A 16866-nucleotide genomic window follows, 5' to 3' on the forward strand; every position below is an offset into this window, starting at 1 on the left:
TCAAAAATGAATAAAACATTTGCCCCTAATAAAGTGGAATGGACCCAGACATCAAGGTTCTTTACTATTCCCTGGAATTGCATAAGTCAGTGTCAGAATATTCATTATCTCCTGGAAGTAAAGGAGCTTTAGTGGGTGGTTAGGGTCCGAGGTGTGGTAGAGCTAATTATTCGTTGTTATTGAATTAGTGCATTTTATTAGACACAGCCCTTGGTGGGGCAGGTGGGGGCGGAGTGATGACTAAGGGCTGGGAGGAGAGGCTGGGAGACACTGGTGTAGGATGTCGGGTTGGGGAAGATGCGGGTGAGGAGCGGTGTAATGGGAGGCTCTGAGCGAGAGTAAAGAGTGCGGGGCTGTTAAGCTGAGTTCTCAAGCTGTCCTTGAGGCAACCCAGACCTTTTGAGTTTATGAGAATAAACTAGGCGAGGAGGAAATTGTACTGAGATAGCCCTGGGTCTGGTCAGCAGCCTAGAAATGCAGAGTGGAACCCTGTCTTCTGTTGCATCAGCCACATTTAGCACTGCTAAGCTCCGCGAAGGGTCTGCTGGCTTACTGTCCTGTGGCTAAAATAGGACACATAATGTTTCCCTTTGTGTCTATCCTTGTTTACATCACTGACTCCACCAATGTATGTAGCTGAAAGGGGGCTCTGACATGCCTGGTGCACCTGGCCACTCTGCTGACTGTTTTGTTTTGTTTTTCTCCTTGCCAGGTATTCAATACACAATTCAGGCATCAGTTTCTCAGTTAAAAAAGTAAGTTCTTATTTCATAGGCGATAGTTACGTATCATACAGGGAAAATGGTTTTTTATGGTTTGCCCGTGGAGGTGGGTTACACTGTTGCCATCACAGCTGGGAGATAGTCACATGTATCGTCTGTTTCCCAGCAAGGTGAGACCGTGGCCGACGTGAGGACACTGCCCAATGCCACCACCGTGGACAACATTCGCTCCATCTTCGGAAACGCCGTTAGCAGGTATGTGATTGTAAAAACATCCTCCGCGTTCCATCACATTATTGTGGATAAGACAGCACCTGCCTTAAGAGTTTGCTGTAATCAGATACATTGAATCAAATGCTCAGGCTTCACCTTTGTTAACAGAGTTGTTATTTCATGTAACCAACACTCCTGGGAGCTGGTGTCTCTTAGATGGCCTGGCTGTAAAATCAGTGTGTTCCTCCTAGGACTCTGTCTGCAAAATAGAGTGTAGTAGGATTCTTTTATCCTCCAGTGCTCCCTCTTTTCCCTGTATTTTCATTATCATCCCGTTAGGATTGATTATCACTCAACATTGACTCATTGCCTCCATCTCCCAGGCTTTGTGCCAGAAGTTGAGGGTGTAAAGACGAGTAAAATATTCCCCGCCCTTGAGCACTCCCTCTCTGGTGGCAAGCACGTCTGTCAGTGTCTCCACGTCTTCACTGTCAAGGAAAGCCTCGGAGGGAATTGCTTGCATTACGGAGTCCTGATAGCCATCCCCTCGGCCACCGTTTCCACCACCACCCAAACCACCGTGTCCGTCACACATACCCAGCCAGCATCCCAGGACTGTACAAAGTCCAAATGCCAGTGTCATAATCTGAGCGGAAAAATCCCAACATCCTTCTCTCTCTATGCCAAGTGTGCCTCAGATGCTAGGGATACAGAGATGAAGGAGACAGCCTCTGACTCCCCTTTTTCAAACAATCATAAAAGCAGCAGCAGGAGTCACAGAACCCCGTTTTCCACTTTGAAGGACCAATTACTCATTCTTGGAGCAAAACCAAATTTCTAACTAGGGAGCAGTCAATTTACTTTTAATTACTTTTTTCTTACTAATTACATGGTAATGAATTAATTGTTTTAAAGTTTGTGCTCCCAGAGCTAAAAGTAATCTAGTGTACTTTTAAGTGAGAGTGTACTTTCTGGTGAAACTTTTTAGAGCTCCTTGACCAACGAGAAGCCTCAGTGTTCGTTGTTAGGACATTGCTGGCACCTTAAGAGGTGAGAACTCCTGCAGAGCAGCGGTTCCCAAAGCATGTCTCCAGGACACCAGCCTCTAGAGACGTTTTGGGAAGAAAGGGTTTTGTGGGTTCGCTGTGCGTGGGAAACACTGCCAGCTCTACCCTGTACTCAGACCCAGAGCACATGTGACTGCCCTGCGTGGGAAGCTTCCACTATAGCCAGGCATGCTCAGTGCGTGTCTGCCATTGGCTGGGTGCTGCACTATATGCTAGAGATACATAGGAGGGAATAGAGCAGAAATGATACCTGCCCTCAGAGGACTCATAGTCTCAGTGGAAAGATACACAAAATAATTATGCCATTCATTAGTGATTGTGCTAGATGCTGCAAAGGATATATGGCACAGTGGGAGACACTCTTGGGGCCATGGAGGGAGGTAGTCAGAGAAGGCTCTTTGAGGAAGTAATCCCTGAGATGCAAGGAGGAGCTAATGAGCTGACAATAGAAGTTTTCCAGGCAGAGGGACCGCACTTAGGAAGATGTCCCCTCACCCCCATCCTTACCCCCACCCACACCCACACCCCGGGCCAAAAATGAGTGTGGCTTGTGTGAGGACACCACACGGGAGCCCCATGTGATTCAGTATAGAGAGGGATTCAGCAGAGACCAGTTCTTTAAGAATCTCATCTTTGGGATGTAGTTACTAAGATAAATAAGCTTTAGCACATGTCCTGTCCCAGCAACTAGAGTAGTGCTTGCATACAGCGGGAGTGCTTGAAAACACGGACAGGACTGATGGGTGGGCCCAGAGAACCTCAGCAAACCAAGTCACGGGTCCTCATTTGATAGTTTGTTTATGGGAAGGAGCCCTGATTTTTCCAATTCACATTCTTTATAATGTTTGAACTTTCTGATCTGTTCAAAAGCCTCACAATTTCTCTTTTCCCACCAGAGAATTGATAGAAGTTGGGTGTGAGGATAAAACACTCGCCTTTAAAATGAAAGGCTACATATCCAATGCCAACTACTCGGTGAAGAAGTGCATCTTCTTACTCTTCATCAACCGTAAGTGCAAAAGAACAAGTAGGGAGATGAGTCCACAGGAGTTTAGGGACCATGGGACACTCCTGATCCACAGGTCTGATGACACAGGAACACCTGGTGTTGAAATGGGGTTTGATTAGAAGTGTTTATAATTAATTTCTGGTCTAAGTCTGCTCAGCCCTCTGAGATGTGCCCAGGAGAGGGCATGGCAGGCCCCGCGAGCCAGCGCACCTTCGTCACCTGCTGGCATCGGAGCCTTTCCAAGCAGGCCCTAGGCAGCTCTGTGATCTCCCCTTAGGTGGAGGGCCACTGCTGGAACTTGAACAGCAGGGCAGAGGGGTAGGCAATGTGAGTAAAGAAATTGAGTGCTAAGCCCCCTGAGATCTTTCTTTTTAAAGAATGAGCATTCTTTATAATATAAAGCACAGAGGTAAAAATCAGAGAGAAAATTAACTAAGGGAATTTGGAGTTTCCCAGATTCTTTTCCCTCTTTATCTCTCTGCTGACGTAGTGTTTACATGATTGCTGCCTGTGAAGCCAATATCAGTGTGCATTCTGCCTCTTGTAACCTAATTGCATGTTACATAGTTTTGAGAGACGGTGACAGAGCAATAGCAAGTAATCCCAAACACGGTCTCATTCCAGAAACAAGATGCATCTTTCCATGTGTTCAGTTCTTCCCATTTTTATCCCATAGGTCCTTTACCTTTAGCATTTGAAGCAATTCATAACTATTTTATAATTTTTGTTTTGTTTGCTTGCTACTGGAAATGGTATAACACCCCCTTCCATTTATAGTGATAACCAGCTATGAATGTCCTCAGTAATACATGACAGCAGTTGTTCAAAACAATATAGAAACAGTAAGGAGGGAGTCAGTGTTTTATGGCCACATTCTGTTAGGCTGATTTGTATTTGGCAGGGTCTTTTCCAGCTTCGTTGGGAGGGACGTAAGCTAGAAGGACTTCTAACAAAGCTCGCTTTCACCAAGGCTCAGAAAATGTTTTCATTTGTTGTTTCCTGACCATGAAGAGTAACTGCTTTGTAACATATGGTTAGCTACCGAACAGACAAGCAAAGGTCCCTGTGAGTGCCATCTGCGTATGTCACGTCCATGCTTCTGGTGGGCTGTTTACCACACAGGCTCTGCGTAACATTAGCTAATCTGGTCTTGCAGCCAAGTTCCCGCTAGCAGAGAGGGGTCAGGCTCTTATTCGGTTGTCTCACACGCTAGGCTCGCTCAGTTGGCAGGGACAAAGAACACTGGCAGGTCTCAAGTTCAGAAGGCTCCACAGAGGGCCCCCAGCTGTCCCTCTGTCAGTGCCCACACCTGCTGCAGCCTGGGAGACAGCACTGTGAGGTTATTGAGGGGGATGTCGTGAGCACCCAGAGAGGAATTCTTCCCTGATAAAATCAGGCCACTCTTCTGATTGGAATTAAATTGACGACTTGCACACACAGCTCTCTAGTAGTGCTTGGGGGGAAGAAGGCGAGGGAGGGCGGTTTACCAGCCCACTGTCTCCCAGCACGTGGCACATGTGACCAGTAGCCAGTGTGTATTGGCAGGATGAGAAGTCTGAGAGCTGATGTCAGACTACCCACTGCCCGGCAAGGACAAAGGCAGTCCGCGTGACTGACTGAGGGGGAGGGAAGTGGGCAGGCAGGACTTACTGCTACTTGGCGAGAGGAGGGACACCCAGGCCCATTGTGAGATGTGGGGAAGGAGCCACAGGGAAAGGGGGCTTTTCCTTCTGGGAGTCTGATGTGGGAGTCCCCCCAGAGGTGGTCTTCCCGAGGTGATCTCATGGCATGGCATGACTGTTCACCTGTCACCTCACCCGTCAGGACGGTTGTGAGCTGCTTCCTTCCCTCTTATATTTTAGATCGTCTGGTAGAGTCAACTTCCTTAAAAAAAGCCATTGAAACGGTGTATGCAGCATATTTACCCAAGAACACACACCCGTTCCTGTACCTCAGGTAATGTAGCACCAAACTGCCCGCCCACGAGGCACAAGAAACAGAATTCCATCATGCTGTCCTCTTTGAAACAGACGGCTTGCCAACAGCTGCTGGGAGTGAACCCCAAGCCCCACCAGCAAAGGGTGTTCTGTCCCTTCTCACAGTGCAGGGCGCTGTTCTCTTTCATTTGTTCACTCCCGTAGCAGAATCTCACTGAGGGCCGCCCAGGTGCCAGATGCTGTGTTGGTAAAACAAACATGAGCTTGCCTCCTGAACCAGGCAGAAGTTGCCCCTAACCTGGCAGAGAAACCCCTTCCGCCTCCTGGGGCCCTCCAGTGCCCCCTACTGACAAAGGTTCACATTGCAAAGCTCCATTATCACAGAGCAAGCAATGAAAGATGGATTTGGAGCTGAGGCATAAGTTGATAGCTTGCATATCCTCTCAACTGATTTTTTTTTTTTTAGAGAGTAAGGGGGAGAGAGAAACATCGATCGGTTGCCTTCCCTATGCACCCCAACTGGGGATTGAACCCGCAATCTGGAATTGCCCTGACCAGGAATCGAACTGGTGACCCTTCGGTGCACCGACCAGGGCTAAACGGACTTGTATTACATTTTAGTGATAGAAAGTTTTCTCACATATATTCTTGTTTTGATCTTCACATAATACCAACTAAAAGTAGGGGACAGGTTCATGTTTACAGATGAGAAAACCGACCCAGAGAAGTTAAGTGACTTGCCTCAGGTCACATAATAAAAAATTCCACTAGTTCTGGAATGATAATAACAGCTGACATAATAAATGTGCCAGTTACATGTAAAATGCTTTATATGAAATTAATCTCCACTTCACAAATGAGGACGCTGAGGTAAAGAAAGATGATGTAACTTACCCAAAGCTACACAGCTTTTCGTAGTGGAGTCAGCTTTGAACCCAGGTCACTCAGACTTGACCCTGAAGTTTTGACCATTTTGTCATTGGGCCTCCCCACAGCTTGGCCACCACATGTACGATGTGTGAACCCCCGCCCCCAGTCCTCCACCATGTGAGGTAATTGGTCTCTTTTTCTGCCAGCCTAGAAATCAGCCCACAGAATGTGGATGTCAACGTGCACCCCACGAAGCATGAGGTCCACTTCCTGCACGAGGACAGCATCCTGGAGCGGGTGCAGCAGCACGTGGAGAGCAAGCTCCTGGGCTCCAACTCCTCCAGGACCTACTTCACCCAGGCGAGCTGCTGCCACCTCTGTTTCTCTCGTTTCCTGTGGAATAGTGCACGTGTTGGACTGGCTGCTTCTTAGAGTCATTTAACTTGTTCTAATCCTCCATGTTGCCTATGAAACGGAAACTCTAGAGGCATGATTATATTCAGAGTAAAAAACTTGTTTTGCAAGAATTCTTGGTAGAAGAGGCCATGCACTTCCTATCGCATCCCAGCAGGAGGTGCACATTGACTTGTTCTGTCATTTCGGTGATTCAGCTGGTGACAGTCTGATTCCTTCATTGTAAAGCTTCTCCCTAATGGTTTCACCATCCTGGGTGGCCATAACCTGAATTCATTACTTCATTAGGATTGCAAGATTATGAATTTCTGATTTTATCATTTTTTCTGTTAATTTGAATTATTATTCTGTTAAGAAGAACTTTCCCTCATTTGTTAGAGCTATTTGGTTATCCTGAAATACAGTTCATACTAGAAAGTAGGATAAATCTGAATTCTATCCCTTTAATTATCATTTTGCAAAGTGTTCTAGTAATCTCCAATATGACATTTAATGACTTTTTTCTCCCTCTTTGTCTCTTCCTATTAATCATTTATGGTCATTTCTCTCTCTCTGTTTTGTTAAAACATCCAAGAATATTTTTCCCATTGATTTTTAGAAAGTGAAAGGGAGTTGGGGGTGCGGGGAGAGAGACATTGATGTGAGAGAGATGCATTGATTGGTTCCCTCCTACACATGCCTCAACTGAGGCCGGGGATCAAGCCTGCAACACAGATACATGCCCTTGACCAGGAATCAAACCAGCAACCCTTCAGTGTGTGGGCTGATGCTCTAATCACTGAGCCATGCAGGCCAGGGCTCATTTCTCTTTTTGATGTTCAAATTATTTCATCTGAGACCAAGGGAAGCCCCTTCAAGCTGGTGGTGTTATCCTTTTGACGCAGTTCCATTAATCTTTGATGGCTTATTTGTTCCTGGCATGACAAGATACTCTAGGTTCTCTTTGTACTTTCCCAGTCCATTTCTCCAAGGAGCTCTGATTTCTTTTAGTAGGGAATGGTATTTAGAGACTGTAATCTGGATCAGGGGTCCTCATAACTACTGGGTGGTCATTGCTTTGGGTCTTTCCAGTGGACAGAGCTAGGAAATATGTATATTTAAAAGTAACCAGAACGGTGGTTGCCAGGAGCTGGGGAGAGAGGAGAATTTTAAGGGTAAAGGACACAGGGGATCAGTTTGGAAGGATAAAAAGTCTGAAGATGAATGGTGGTGATGGTCACACCACAGTGTGAATGGCTAATTCACACTCAACTATACACTTAAAAATGGTTAAGTGGTAAATTTTGTGTTACGTATATTTTACCACAATAAAAAAATAAAATTCTCTTACAGCAGCAGCAAAAACCTAAAAATATTAGAGCTTTTCACTGATATTTCCATTTTAAACCAATTTTAAGACTATAAGGATTCAGTGAATTTTTTACTTTTATATTTATATATCTTTATTTTTATACTTCAAACTCAGGTCTGATTTGCTTCTGTAATAATAATTCTATTATGATAACCATACCTGGTTTGAGCTTTTCCCCAGCACTGCTCCACTCTGGGACCTGGGCTTCTGAACTTCGGATTCTGAATCTTCTGTCTTCTCTTTTGTCACAGACTTTACTACCCAGTCTTGCTGGCCCCTCTGGGGAGGCGGTTAAATCCACAACAGGCGTGACACCCTCGTCTGCTTCTGGAAGTGGCGACAAAGTCTATGCCTACCACATGGTCCGCACTGACTCCCGGGAGCAGAAGCTCGATGCCTTTCTGCAGCCTGCGAGCAAAGCCAGTCAGCCCCAGGCCATTGTCCCGGAGGACAGCACAGGCACCGCCAGGGCCGGGCAGCAAGATGAGGAAATGCCGGAACTCCCAGCTCCCGACGGGGCTGCCAAGAGTCAGAGCTCGGAGGGGATCGCGACAAAGGGGACTTCGGAAACGTCAGAGAAGAGAGGGTCCCCCTCCAGCCTGGACAACCCAAGGTATGGCCCTTCAGGAAAAGTGCAACTTGCCTCCTTTGTTCTTAATAAAACTGCCTCTAACGTGGACTGTTCATGAACCACTTGTCTCTTCTCCCTTTGGCCTCCGATGGGACAGTGCTGGGGCTTTGTCCACTGTCTGCCTTTGACTATGTCTTCAGAGTCTCCCATCATAGTGGCCTTTGAATTGTCTTATATGTCCATGATCCCAAGCATTAGTTAACAGCATCAGGAAAAAAATCAGACTTACCCTTTATTTTTAGTAATGACTTTTGATAAGGCCTCACAGCAGCGGTGGCTAGAGAGAAGCCTGAGGATTCTCTTTCATCCCCCTCAAACCCGCTTTCACTCCTTTCAGAGGAAACACACTTTCCCAGTTCAGGCTATGAGCCTCCCTGAAGCACGTGGCTGGTGGTGAGCGGGGGTAGAGAAGGCAGGACCAGGACTAATGACTGCCATTGCATTCTGAGCATTTCCAGTACAATCTGCAGCTTCTTGAAAGACATCACGCTGAAGTCTGTGAGGTGGATATTCATTGTTCGTGTTCAGGTACTGAACCTGGAGCTCAGGGTCATCTGCCCAGGGCTGCACATCCACTGGGTGGCCGACCACCAAAGCTCTGGTACTAACTGGCCATTGGAACTTGGATAAGTTATTTCATTCCTGTTTGCTCATTTCTTAGTCAGTCTTGTGAGACGATGTCTAGGGGTTGTTTCCCCGGGAATAATGAAGGATGCTAACTTTTATTGAGCACCCACTATGTGCCAGATACTTTACATACATTATCTCATGTCATGCTCTTAACAGCCCTGCCAGGGAAGTATTACATTTCTGTTTATTAGTTGGGAAACTAATACCACAAGCTGTTTAACCACACAACAAAGGAAATCTTTTAAAACCGGAAATCAGATTGTATTGTCCTCTGCTGAAAAGCAGTGGCTTCCTGTTGCACTTGGGATAAAACCCCTGCCCTCCCTCTGGCCCACCACTTCCCTCTCCCGCGTGGTGTCTGGCCGCACTGCTCTGGTGCCGACCTGAGCTCACAGAGCTTCGCATCCCTGTGCTCTCACTGTTCCCTTGGCCAAGGAAGACTGGCTTCTTGTCAGTCAGATCTCAACTCAGATGTCGCCTCTTACCAGAGGCCGTCCTTGTCCATTTAATCTAAAGTCCTCTCTCTCTCACTTCCCCACCATTCTATGATTTTCTCTTGTTTTATTTTCTTCATAGCATTTGTTGCTACTTAAAATGCTTTCTTTTTCATTGCTGTTTGACTCCCACTAGAAAGCAAGGATCGTGACAGCAGACCCCTTGTCGGCCTTGTTCATGGCTGAATGTAGTCGGTATTATAACAGTGCCTGATGGGGAGGTAAATGGAGCGCTGAACGAATGAGACTTGGGAAGGTCAGCTCACCTGCGGCTCTGCAGGGCCACACTAGGCTCCAGATTCCTGCCACGTGCAGGCCCGGGCTGGGCCCTGAGGGTTGGCAGAGAAGCAGCAGCGGAGAACAGACTGGCCTTGCCGGCCTGCTGCCGGGATCCTCCCAGATGTGCAGAGCCAGCACAGAGAGGCTGCCCCCTTCTCCAAGACGCAGGGCACCATCTGGACTGATTTGTTATTATTTTGTTAATTTAGAAAGAACAGTAGTGATCTGCCAGTTCCTTATCTCATTGCAGAAAGAGACATCGGGAAGCCTCCGATGTGGAAATGGTGGAAGATGAGTCCCGGAAGGAAATGACAGCAGCTTGCACCCCCCGGAGAAGGATCATTAACCTCACCAGTATTCTGAGCCTCCGGGAAGAAATTAACGAGCGGGGACATGAGAGTACGTAAGTGCCACGTCTGTCGGGGTCTCAGAGGCCCAAACTGCTAACGTTTAGTTTTTGGAAATACAGAACGTATTCAGGTGAGATGGCCACTGCAGCATGCTGAGCAAACCTCTGCCCTCCCTCCTGGAAGCCACCAAGTTCCACTCCTGGGCGCACTGGCAGGCTGTTGCTGCAAGTGACAGGCTCTGGGGGTCCTGGCTTCACCTCCTGCCACTCCCACTTCTGTGTGACCTGAGACTCATGACTTAACATTCTGTAAAGAGATTAATTGTACCCTCCAAGATAATTGTATTGATTAGAGATGAAATGTCAGTAAAACACTTGTTGCAGAGTAAGGAATCAGTAGATATTTTTATATCCTGGAGACAAAGCCTCAGAAATAGCTTTCCAGAATGCCTGAGTGGACAGCTCCATTTTGGGCCCCATTACTTCAAAACTAACGTTACGGTTTTAGGAAATAAAAGGGGGCTAGTCACCTCCCAGGGATGAACTGACCAGGGGTTGGGGTGTGTGACAGCGACTTGCCCCTCACAGCACTGACCCCACTTGGTGAGTCGGACAGTCATGTTCCAAGTGTGGACACCATTGCTCTGCCCTTGTGTCTACACGAGTGGGTGTGGCTTTTCCATTTTTCATCTGCAACAGATTTCTTGATTAAAATAGTTAAATTTCAACACTGCTATAAAATGTGTCTTAAACTATGACAACCAAAAGGAAATGGGTACCTTTCCCACTAATCCACAGTCTCCTGGAAGAGCTGTTCTGACTCTGGCCTCTGACATTTTCAGGTTTGAGTGAAGTCAGGATGGTCTCAATTTGCCTTTCTTATTTGCTCCCTCTTTTCTTAGCACTCGGGGCTTTTGTCTGCGTGTGTCTCCAGTGCTGGGAGGGTAAGAACTTCCTGTGACTAGGGTCGTGCCAGTTGTGGAAGTAGCTGCCACTTGGCGTCTGGTTTTTGTTTCCATGAAGATTTGCTCTGGTTGCGCTTTCCCTGCTATTGGCTTCCCCGCTGGGAGCCCTTAAAACCACTTTAAATAATGTCAGAAAGGTGGGCTGTTACTTGATGTAGTTAGCAGTTTTCCTGCGGGTAATGTTAGTGGACTCCCTCAGGTCTGGAATTTGCAGTTTTCTTTAAGGGTTTGTATCTCTTGTGCAAAGCAGGCTATTTAAAGTTCAATTTCAATAAATTTCTGAGTAGGTGCAAACTGTTTTCAGTGCAGGATAAAAATAACGTGCGTCTGGTTTGATGCAGTTCGGAGTCCATTGCTGAGGCTCAGATGATGAATTTGAATACTCTGAGATTGTGTATTCATACACATCATCTCATGTAAGTCTAGAATAGTCTGGTGAGGGAAAGCCGGTTGACTTTGAGTTGAATGCTGTACAGGGGTTTTGCGGAAGCTCGGATTTGGTGAGCTAAGGCCACTCCCCTTCATAGACCAACAGCCTGCTGCTCCCCCACGGAGCCGTGCCCCTGCAGGGAGAGAAGCAGATCCATTTCCCTGTGCCGACATCCCGGTTGCACTTGTTTGCGTGGTTATTTCAGCTGTGTATGGTCTGTGCAGGGAGGGATTGCGTCTGTTGAGCTCACTGCCTCATCCTTGGTGCCTGGCAGAGGACTCAGTAGGTGTTTGCCAAAGGAGTGAATGAATGACAGGAGCAGCCTGGGAGTGAAGCCTGACAGTTTTTATTCTGAAAGGATGTCCAAGTTGAACACACCGTCAGGCGACTCTCTGGTGTCTGGTGGATTTACCCATTTCTGGTGGCACATTCCTCAAATGAGGTAAATTTTTGGCCCCGTATTCAGTTACATGTTCCACAGAATTGGGCCCATTTCAGGTTAGTAATGCCTGAACTTATTTATTGCTGGTTCCATCATTTCAGTCTGTAAATTAATGAGGACAAGGAGTGTCTCCTAGGTTATTTGCTATCATTTGAATGTGAACGCGTGCTTAACATCTTATCCACAATTTTCTTTTCTTTTCTTGGTCTTCGGTGAACAGTCCTGGGTCTAGATGTACATACTCATATTGTCTGTCCCCGGGTGTTTCTCTGGTACATGAAATCAGCTCAGCAGACACTAGTCAAGTATCTTCTCGGTACAGAGTGTGCCACGCCAAGGCCTGAGGCAGGAAGGGAGCTGAATGAACCACGAGCCCTGCCACAAGTGCTGTGGGACTGCTCACGAGAACTGGCGGCAGCGGGAGGAAGAGGGAGACACTGTCACAGAGCTAGGGGCCCTTCAGCAAAGCCCAGCTGGGGGCTGCTGGGAGGGCCGCTGGGTGGGCTCAGAATGTGACTGATGTCGGGGCTGCTGCCGCTGGTGCACAGCCCTCAGGAGCTGGAGGACTGGCCCCTTCCCTGGGTTTGGCTTCACTCGCTGCTCCGGGAAGTGCTGGGACCAAGGCCTCCATTGTGAACGCAGATGTGTGTTTGGCTTGGAAGCGGAGGAGGATTTTGTCCCGTTTGGCTGCTGGCAGAATGGCAGGGACATGCCCACAGGCTTCTGTGCTGGGTGTTTGGGGGGAAGAATAAATGGAGGCCCTTCAGGTCCTGAGAAGAGGCTGTGAGGGGGTCCAAATGGCCTCATGGCACCCAGTGAGAAGAGCCCTGCCTGTCTTGCTGGTGGATTTGTGGCCGGCGGAAAGCAGCCTGCAAGCCTCGGGCTGGGGGCAGGCGCCGCCTCCGCGGCCTGTGCTGGCCAGGGCCTCCGTGACAGATGCGGGAACTCCGCTGCCTCAGTGCGCACACGCGCTCTCCTCCAGTGCCTCATCAGTCAGGGTTATTTGATGTTCTCCAGCTTTTAAAATAATCATTTTCTGCCCACGCAGAACATCCTGCAGAGACACTGAGTTGCCAGTGGGAACAGAGGGAACACTTATTCTAGAAATGAAGAAAACAAGCTTTTTTTTAAAAACGGGGGAGCAGGGAGTGTTGCAGGACTTGTTTAACAATAGCTGTGGTGCCCAAGCTTTAAAAAAAGCAAAGTAAAAACGTGATGTAAGGCTTACTGCTGTTTTCACACCCTTGCCCTCTGGGCTCCAGCTCCCCCCTTTCTATATATATTTAATGCAAAATCATATTTATAAAATATAGGTAGGCTCTACAGAAGAAAACAAATGAACACATGCTTAAAGAAACAGAACATTGCCATCACTTTTGAAGCTATTATGTCTTTGTTCCCTGTCCCATCCCTTGTCCTTCTCCCTTGGAGTAACCATGACCCTAAATTTTATTATTCTTTTCTTTCTTTTTATTCTAGTTTTATCACCCACATTTGTAGCCCTAAAAAACCTACTTTTGTAAGTTTTAAACTTTATATAAACACTTATACTGTATTTTAATGATAGAAATATATACACAGATGTTCCTAAAATTCATCCGTCTTGTTATGTATACTGATTACTTTTTCTGTGTAATGGATTCCACTTCATGACTAAGCTGCATGTCTGTTCATTCGTTAGAGGACTCACATGGCCTCGCCTTTGCCTCTCACACCCCATCGCCTTTCCACTCCTGAGAGGACCAGAACTTGGCCCCCTGGTTGGGAAGCTCTGCTGCAGGGCATGCACTTAGGAGAGTTACTGCCGGGTCATAAAATGACAGTGCTTTCCAAAGGGGTCGGATGCATGTACCCGTCCCACCAACAATGTGAAGAAGTTGCATTTGCTCCGCTTTTCCTCCAGTGTCTGGTCTGGTATCTGATGGTGGTTTTATTTACGTTTCCTTAGTTACTGATGAAGCTGAGTAAGTATATTTCCTCTTCTGTTAGGTGCCTGTCTGGTCTCTGACCCATTTTTCTGTTGGGTTTTTGGCCTTTTCTGATTTTAGGAGTCCTTTATGTATTCTAGGTAGTAATCAGATACATGGCAATATCTTCCCCCCGTTCAGGGCTCATCAGGTATTTTTTTCTTATGAACACTTCTTTTATGAACAGAAATTCATAGATTTAATGTAGACAGATTTTATGAATTGTACTTTACAGATTGGCTCTTTTATCTTATGTAGGAAATTATTCCTAATTCTGATATAATTAAATATATACTCTCCTAAAACGCTTATACCTAAATCTCATTCCACCTGGAATTCATCTTTGGTACATGGTGCTAGATTCATGTGAACATCTGATGTTCCCTAATACATTGTTATTGTCAATGTGTTTGGATTTAGCAAATACTATTTGCTCATAATTCTTTCACTCTGACCTTTCAGAGTCTGCCCTAAGCACATCCTTCAGTGGGGCCTTTGGCAAACGGAGTTTTGCTTTGTCTAATTCATTCTTCTTTTGAAAAGGTTGTTTGTGGGGTTTTTTTGCTTGGTTTAAAATTCAAGATTATAAATTATTATTTTAGTGCATTGAAGGTGTTATTCTATCATGTTTTTGGCTTCTAGTGTTGTTGAAAATTCAGCTATCAGTCTTTTAAAATATTTTATTACTTTCTGGGTAATCCCTCTTTTGTCTCTGAGTGCTCTTAGAATCTTTCACAACATCTCTGTGTGCCAGGTGTGGATTTGGTTGGGCCTCGTGGAGCTGAGGCTTGGTATCTTGCATCACTTCTGTTTCTACCTCTTTGTCTCTCTGTGCTGGATTCTAGAGAATGTCTTTAAATCGACTTTCTAGTTAATTACCTTGCCAACTTTGTCTAATCTGTTCTTAATTCTGTCTTGATTTTTAATTTCAGATATTTTTCATTTTTAGAAATTTTATTTAGTTCTTTTGGAAATCTCCTTGATCATTTTGATACTCTGCTTCTTCTGTTCTAATACCTCTTTATTGAACATACTTATTTTATCTTCTTTGCTGATATTTCCAGTCTCTGAAACCTTTGCAGGCAGGATTCTGTGATTTCTTCTGGATTCTAATTCTTTGAGTTTTGTAACTCCTGAGTGCTAGTTCCTGGTACTTTTTATCTGTGAGGAACTATTTGAAGCCTGGATTGGAGATGGATTTCCCCAGAGAAATTTGCATTTGATTCTATCAGGGACCTGGAAGAAGTCAGCCCTGGAATCTCTTTAAACTAAAATGTGCACGTAAGGTTTTCCCATAACCTGCTTTGTGTGACTCCTAGCTGCAAGGCATGTGAGGACCAGCTTGTGGTTATAAATTCTCAGGGATGTAACTTTTTCTTTACTCCCAACACCAAGGCTTGAGGCAGTGGGCACCTTTGCTTACTGCCCTTGGAGGGGGCAGGAGTGGACATGGGACATGCTGGTACTTGTCCTTCACACGTGGGTGCAGCCTTTGGGGTCTCAGCCTCACGTGTTGGGGAAGTGATCTCCTTTAGGCTCCCACTTCAAACTCTTCCTAGGCATCTGTCCTCCTTTCTCCACACCTCAGAGTCTGCAGAAACTAGAGCTCGGGACTCCTGAGGACACTCTGGATGAAGTGGCCTCGGGGCTCTCGTCACTTCTCTGCTTCCTGCTGTCTCAGATTGTGATCTTTGATTATTTCTGAATCCTTGGGCAATTCGTGTTGCATTCTGAAAGATTAGTTGTTATTAGTTTTATTCCTTGTTTGTGTTCGTTTTCAGCAAGAGATTCAGTTCGGGCATCTTGACTTACCTGTCTCTAGTTCGGGCTTGGTGCTTTGGACTGCAGCGGTGTTGGTGGGATGGCACCACTTACCTGTGTTTTGTTTTCCAGCCCTGCAGGAGATGCTGCACAACCACTCCTTTGTGGGCTGTGTGAATCCGCAGTGGGCCTTGGCACAGCACCAGACCAAGTTATACCTTCTCAACACCACCAAACTGAGGTACGTCAGTGAGCAGTGAAAGAGCAGAGCTCCTAGCAGAAAGGTCCTGGAGGCGCAGGCACAAAAGGCCAGGGAGAGCAGCAGCCTGACAGTTGGAAAGGCCCAGGCTTTGAAGTCGGGCAGACGTGGCTTCAAATCCAGGCTCAGCCATTTACCACTGATGTGACGGTGGGCAAGTTTCTTTCCAAAACTTCGTCTCAGACTTCCCATCTGTAAATTGGAATGAACTTGCAGGGGTTTGTGTATAAGAATGACATGAGAAACCCGGTGTTTGGTAGCTCTCTGAATGTTGGCTGCTGTGACCCAGGTGCTGAAGGCAGTGCTGGAAGAGAATTCTGGCACCTGCTGTGATGGAGGCTGTAACCGAAAGCAGAGCGGATGGCTCCATTCTTCCACCTTTGGTAACGTAGCGAAGGCTACAGTGACCACCAGACAAGCCAGGGGGTTGAGCACAGAGGGGGTGAGCCCAGCAGAGCCATTTGCTCAGTGCATAGCCAGCGACATCTATATGGATTGCTTCCAGGGACCTTGATGGATGAGCTCCTGCTGAGTCTAGAGCTGTTTAAATGTGTTGTCATATCGGTAGTACAGATGGGAGGGTGCTGCCACCTTCTCTGCCAGGCATCACTTGTCCACTGTGGGGCTCTTTCCCACCAAGCCTGCGGTGGTCTCACAGCGCTGCTTGGCCCTGTGAGCGGGGCAGCCACTATATGTTGCTTGGAGTTGCCACATGAGATCTGATGCCCTTCACCTAGAACCCGCCCCAGTCCAGAGCTCACTGTGGGCCACATTCCTCCTTGATACTGGAACTCATTCCGCCTGGGCGTGGAGCCCTCGGGTGCAGCGCTCTTCAGCTTGTCTTTGCTGGGAGAAGCTTGCTGGGCTTGTCCGGAGGCCTGGCTCTTACTAATTTGTTGGGGATTTTACTCCCCTTGTTTGTTCTTTTCCAGCATATCTAAGTGCATGATTCCCAATCTCAAATCACACTTGTGTTCAGGGTCTTTCATTTCAGATACAAATCCAGGGTGTCAGAAACCTCTGACAGCGCCAGGCGGGTGGGGACAGCATGGGTGATAGAAGCCAGACTTGGTCTT

At 46.8% G+C, this 16866-nt stretch overlaps 1 protein-coding gene across 1 annotated transcript in view; it reads left to right on the plus strand.

The window, feature by feature from the left end:
- The window catches only part of MLH1 (mutL homolog 1), a 32755-nt gene that overhangs the window by 11009 nt on the left and 4880 nt on the right, over positions 1-16866 (plus strand). The window contains exons 7-14 of the mRNA XM_036332973.1: positions 713-755; positions 889-977; positions 2899-3011; positions 4874-4967; positions 6025-6178; positions 7835-8196; positions 9868-10016; positions 15664-15772. Of these exons, the coding sequence (XP_036188866.1) occupies positions 713-755; positions 889-977; positions 2899-3011; positions 4874-4967; positions 6025-6178; positions 7835-8196; positions 9868-10016; positions 15664-15772 (1113 nt within the window). The remainder of the gene's footprint in view (positions 1-712; positions 756-888; positions 978-2898; positions 3012-4873; positions 4968-6024; positions 6179-7834; positions 8197-9867; positions 10017-15663; positions 15773-16866) is intronic.

The sequence above is a fragment of the Myotis myotis genome, unplaced genomic scaffold (assembly GCF_014108235.1).
Source record: "Myotis myotis isolate mMyoMyo1 unplaced genomic scaffold, mMyoMyo1.p scaffold_m19_p_13, whole genome shotgun sequence".
Taxonomy (NCBI): domain Eukaryota; kingdom Metazoa; phylum Chordata; class Mammalia; order Chiroptera; family Vespertilionidae; genus Myotis; species Myotis myotis.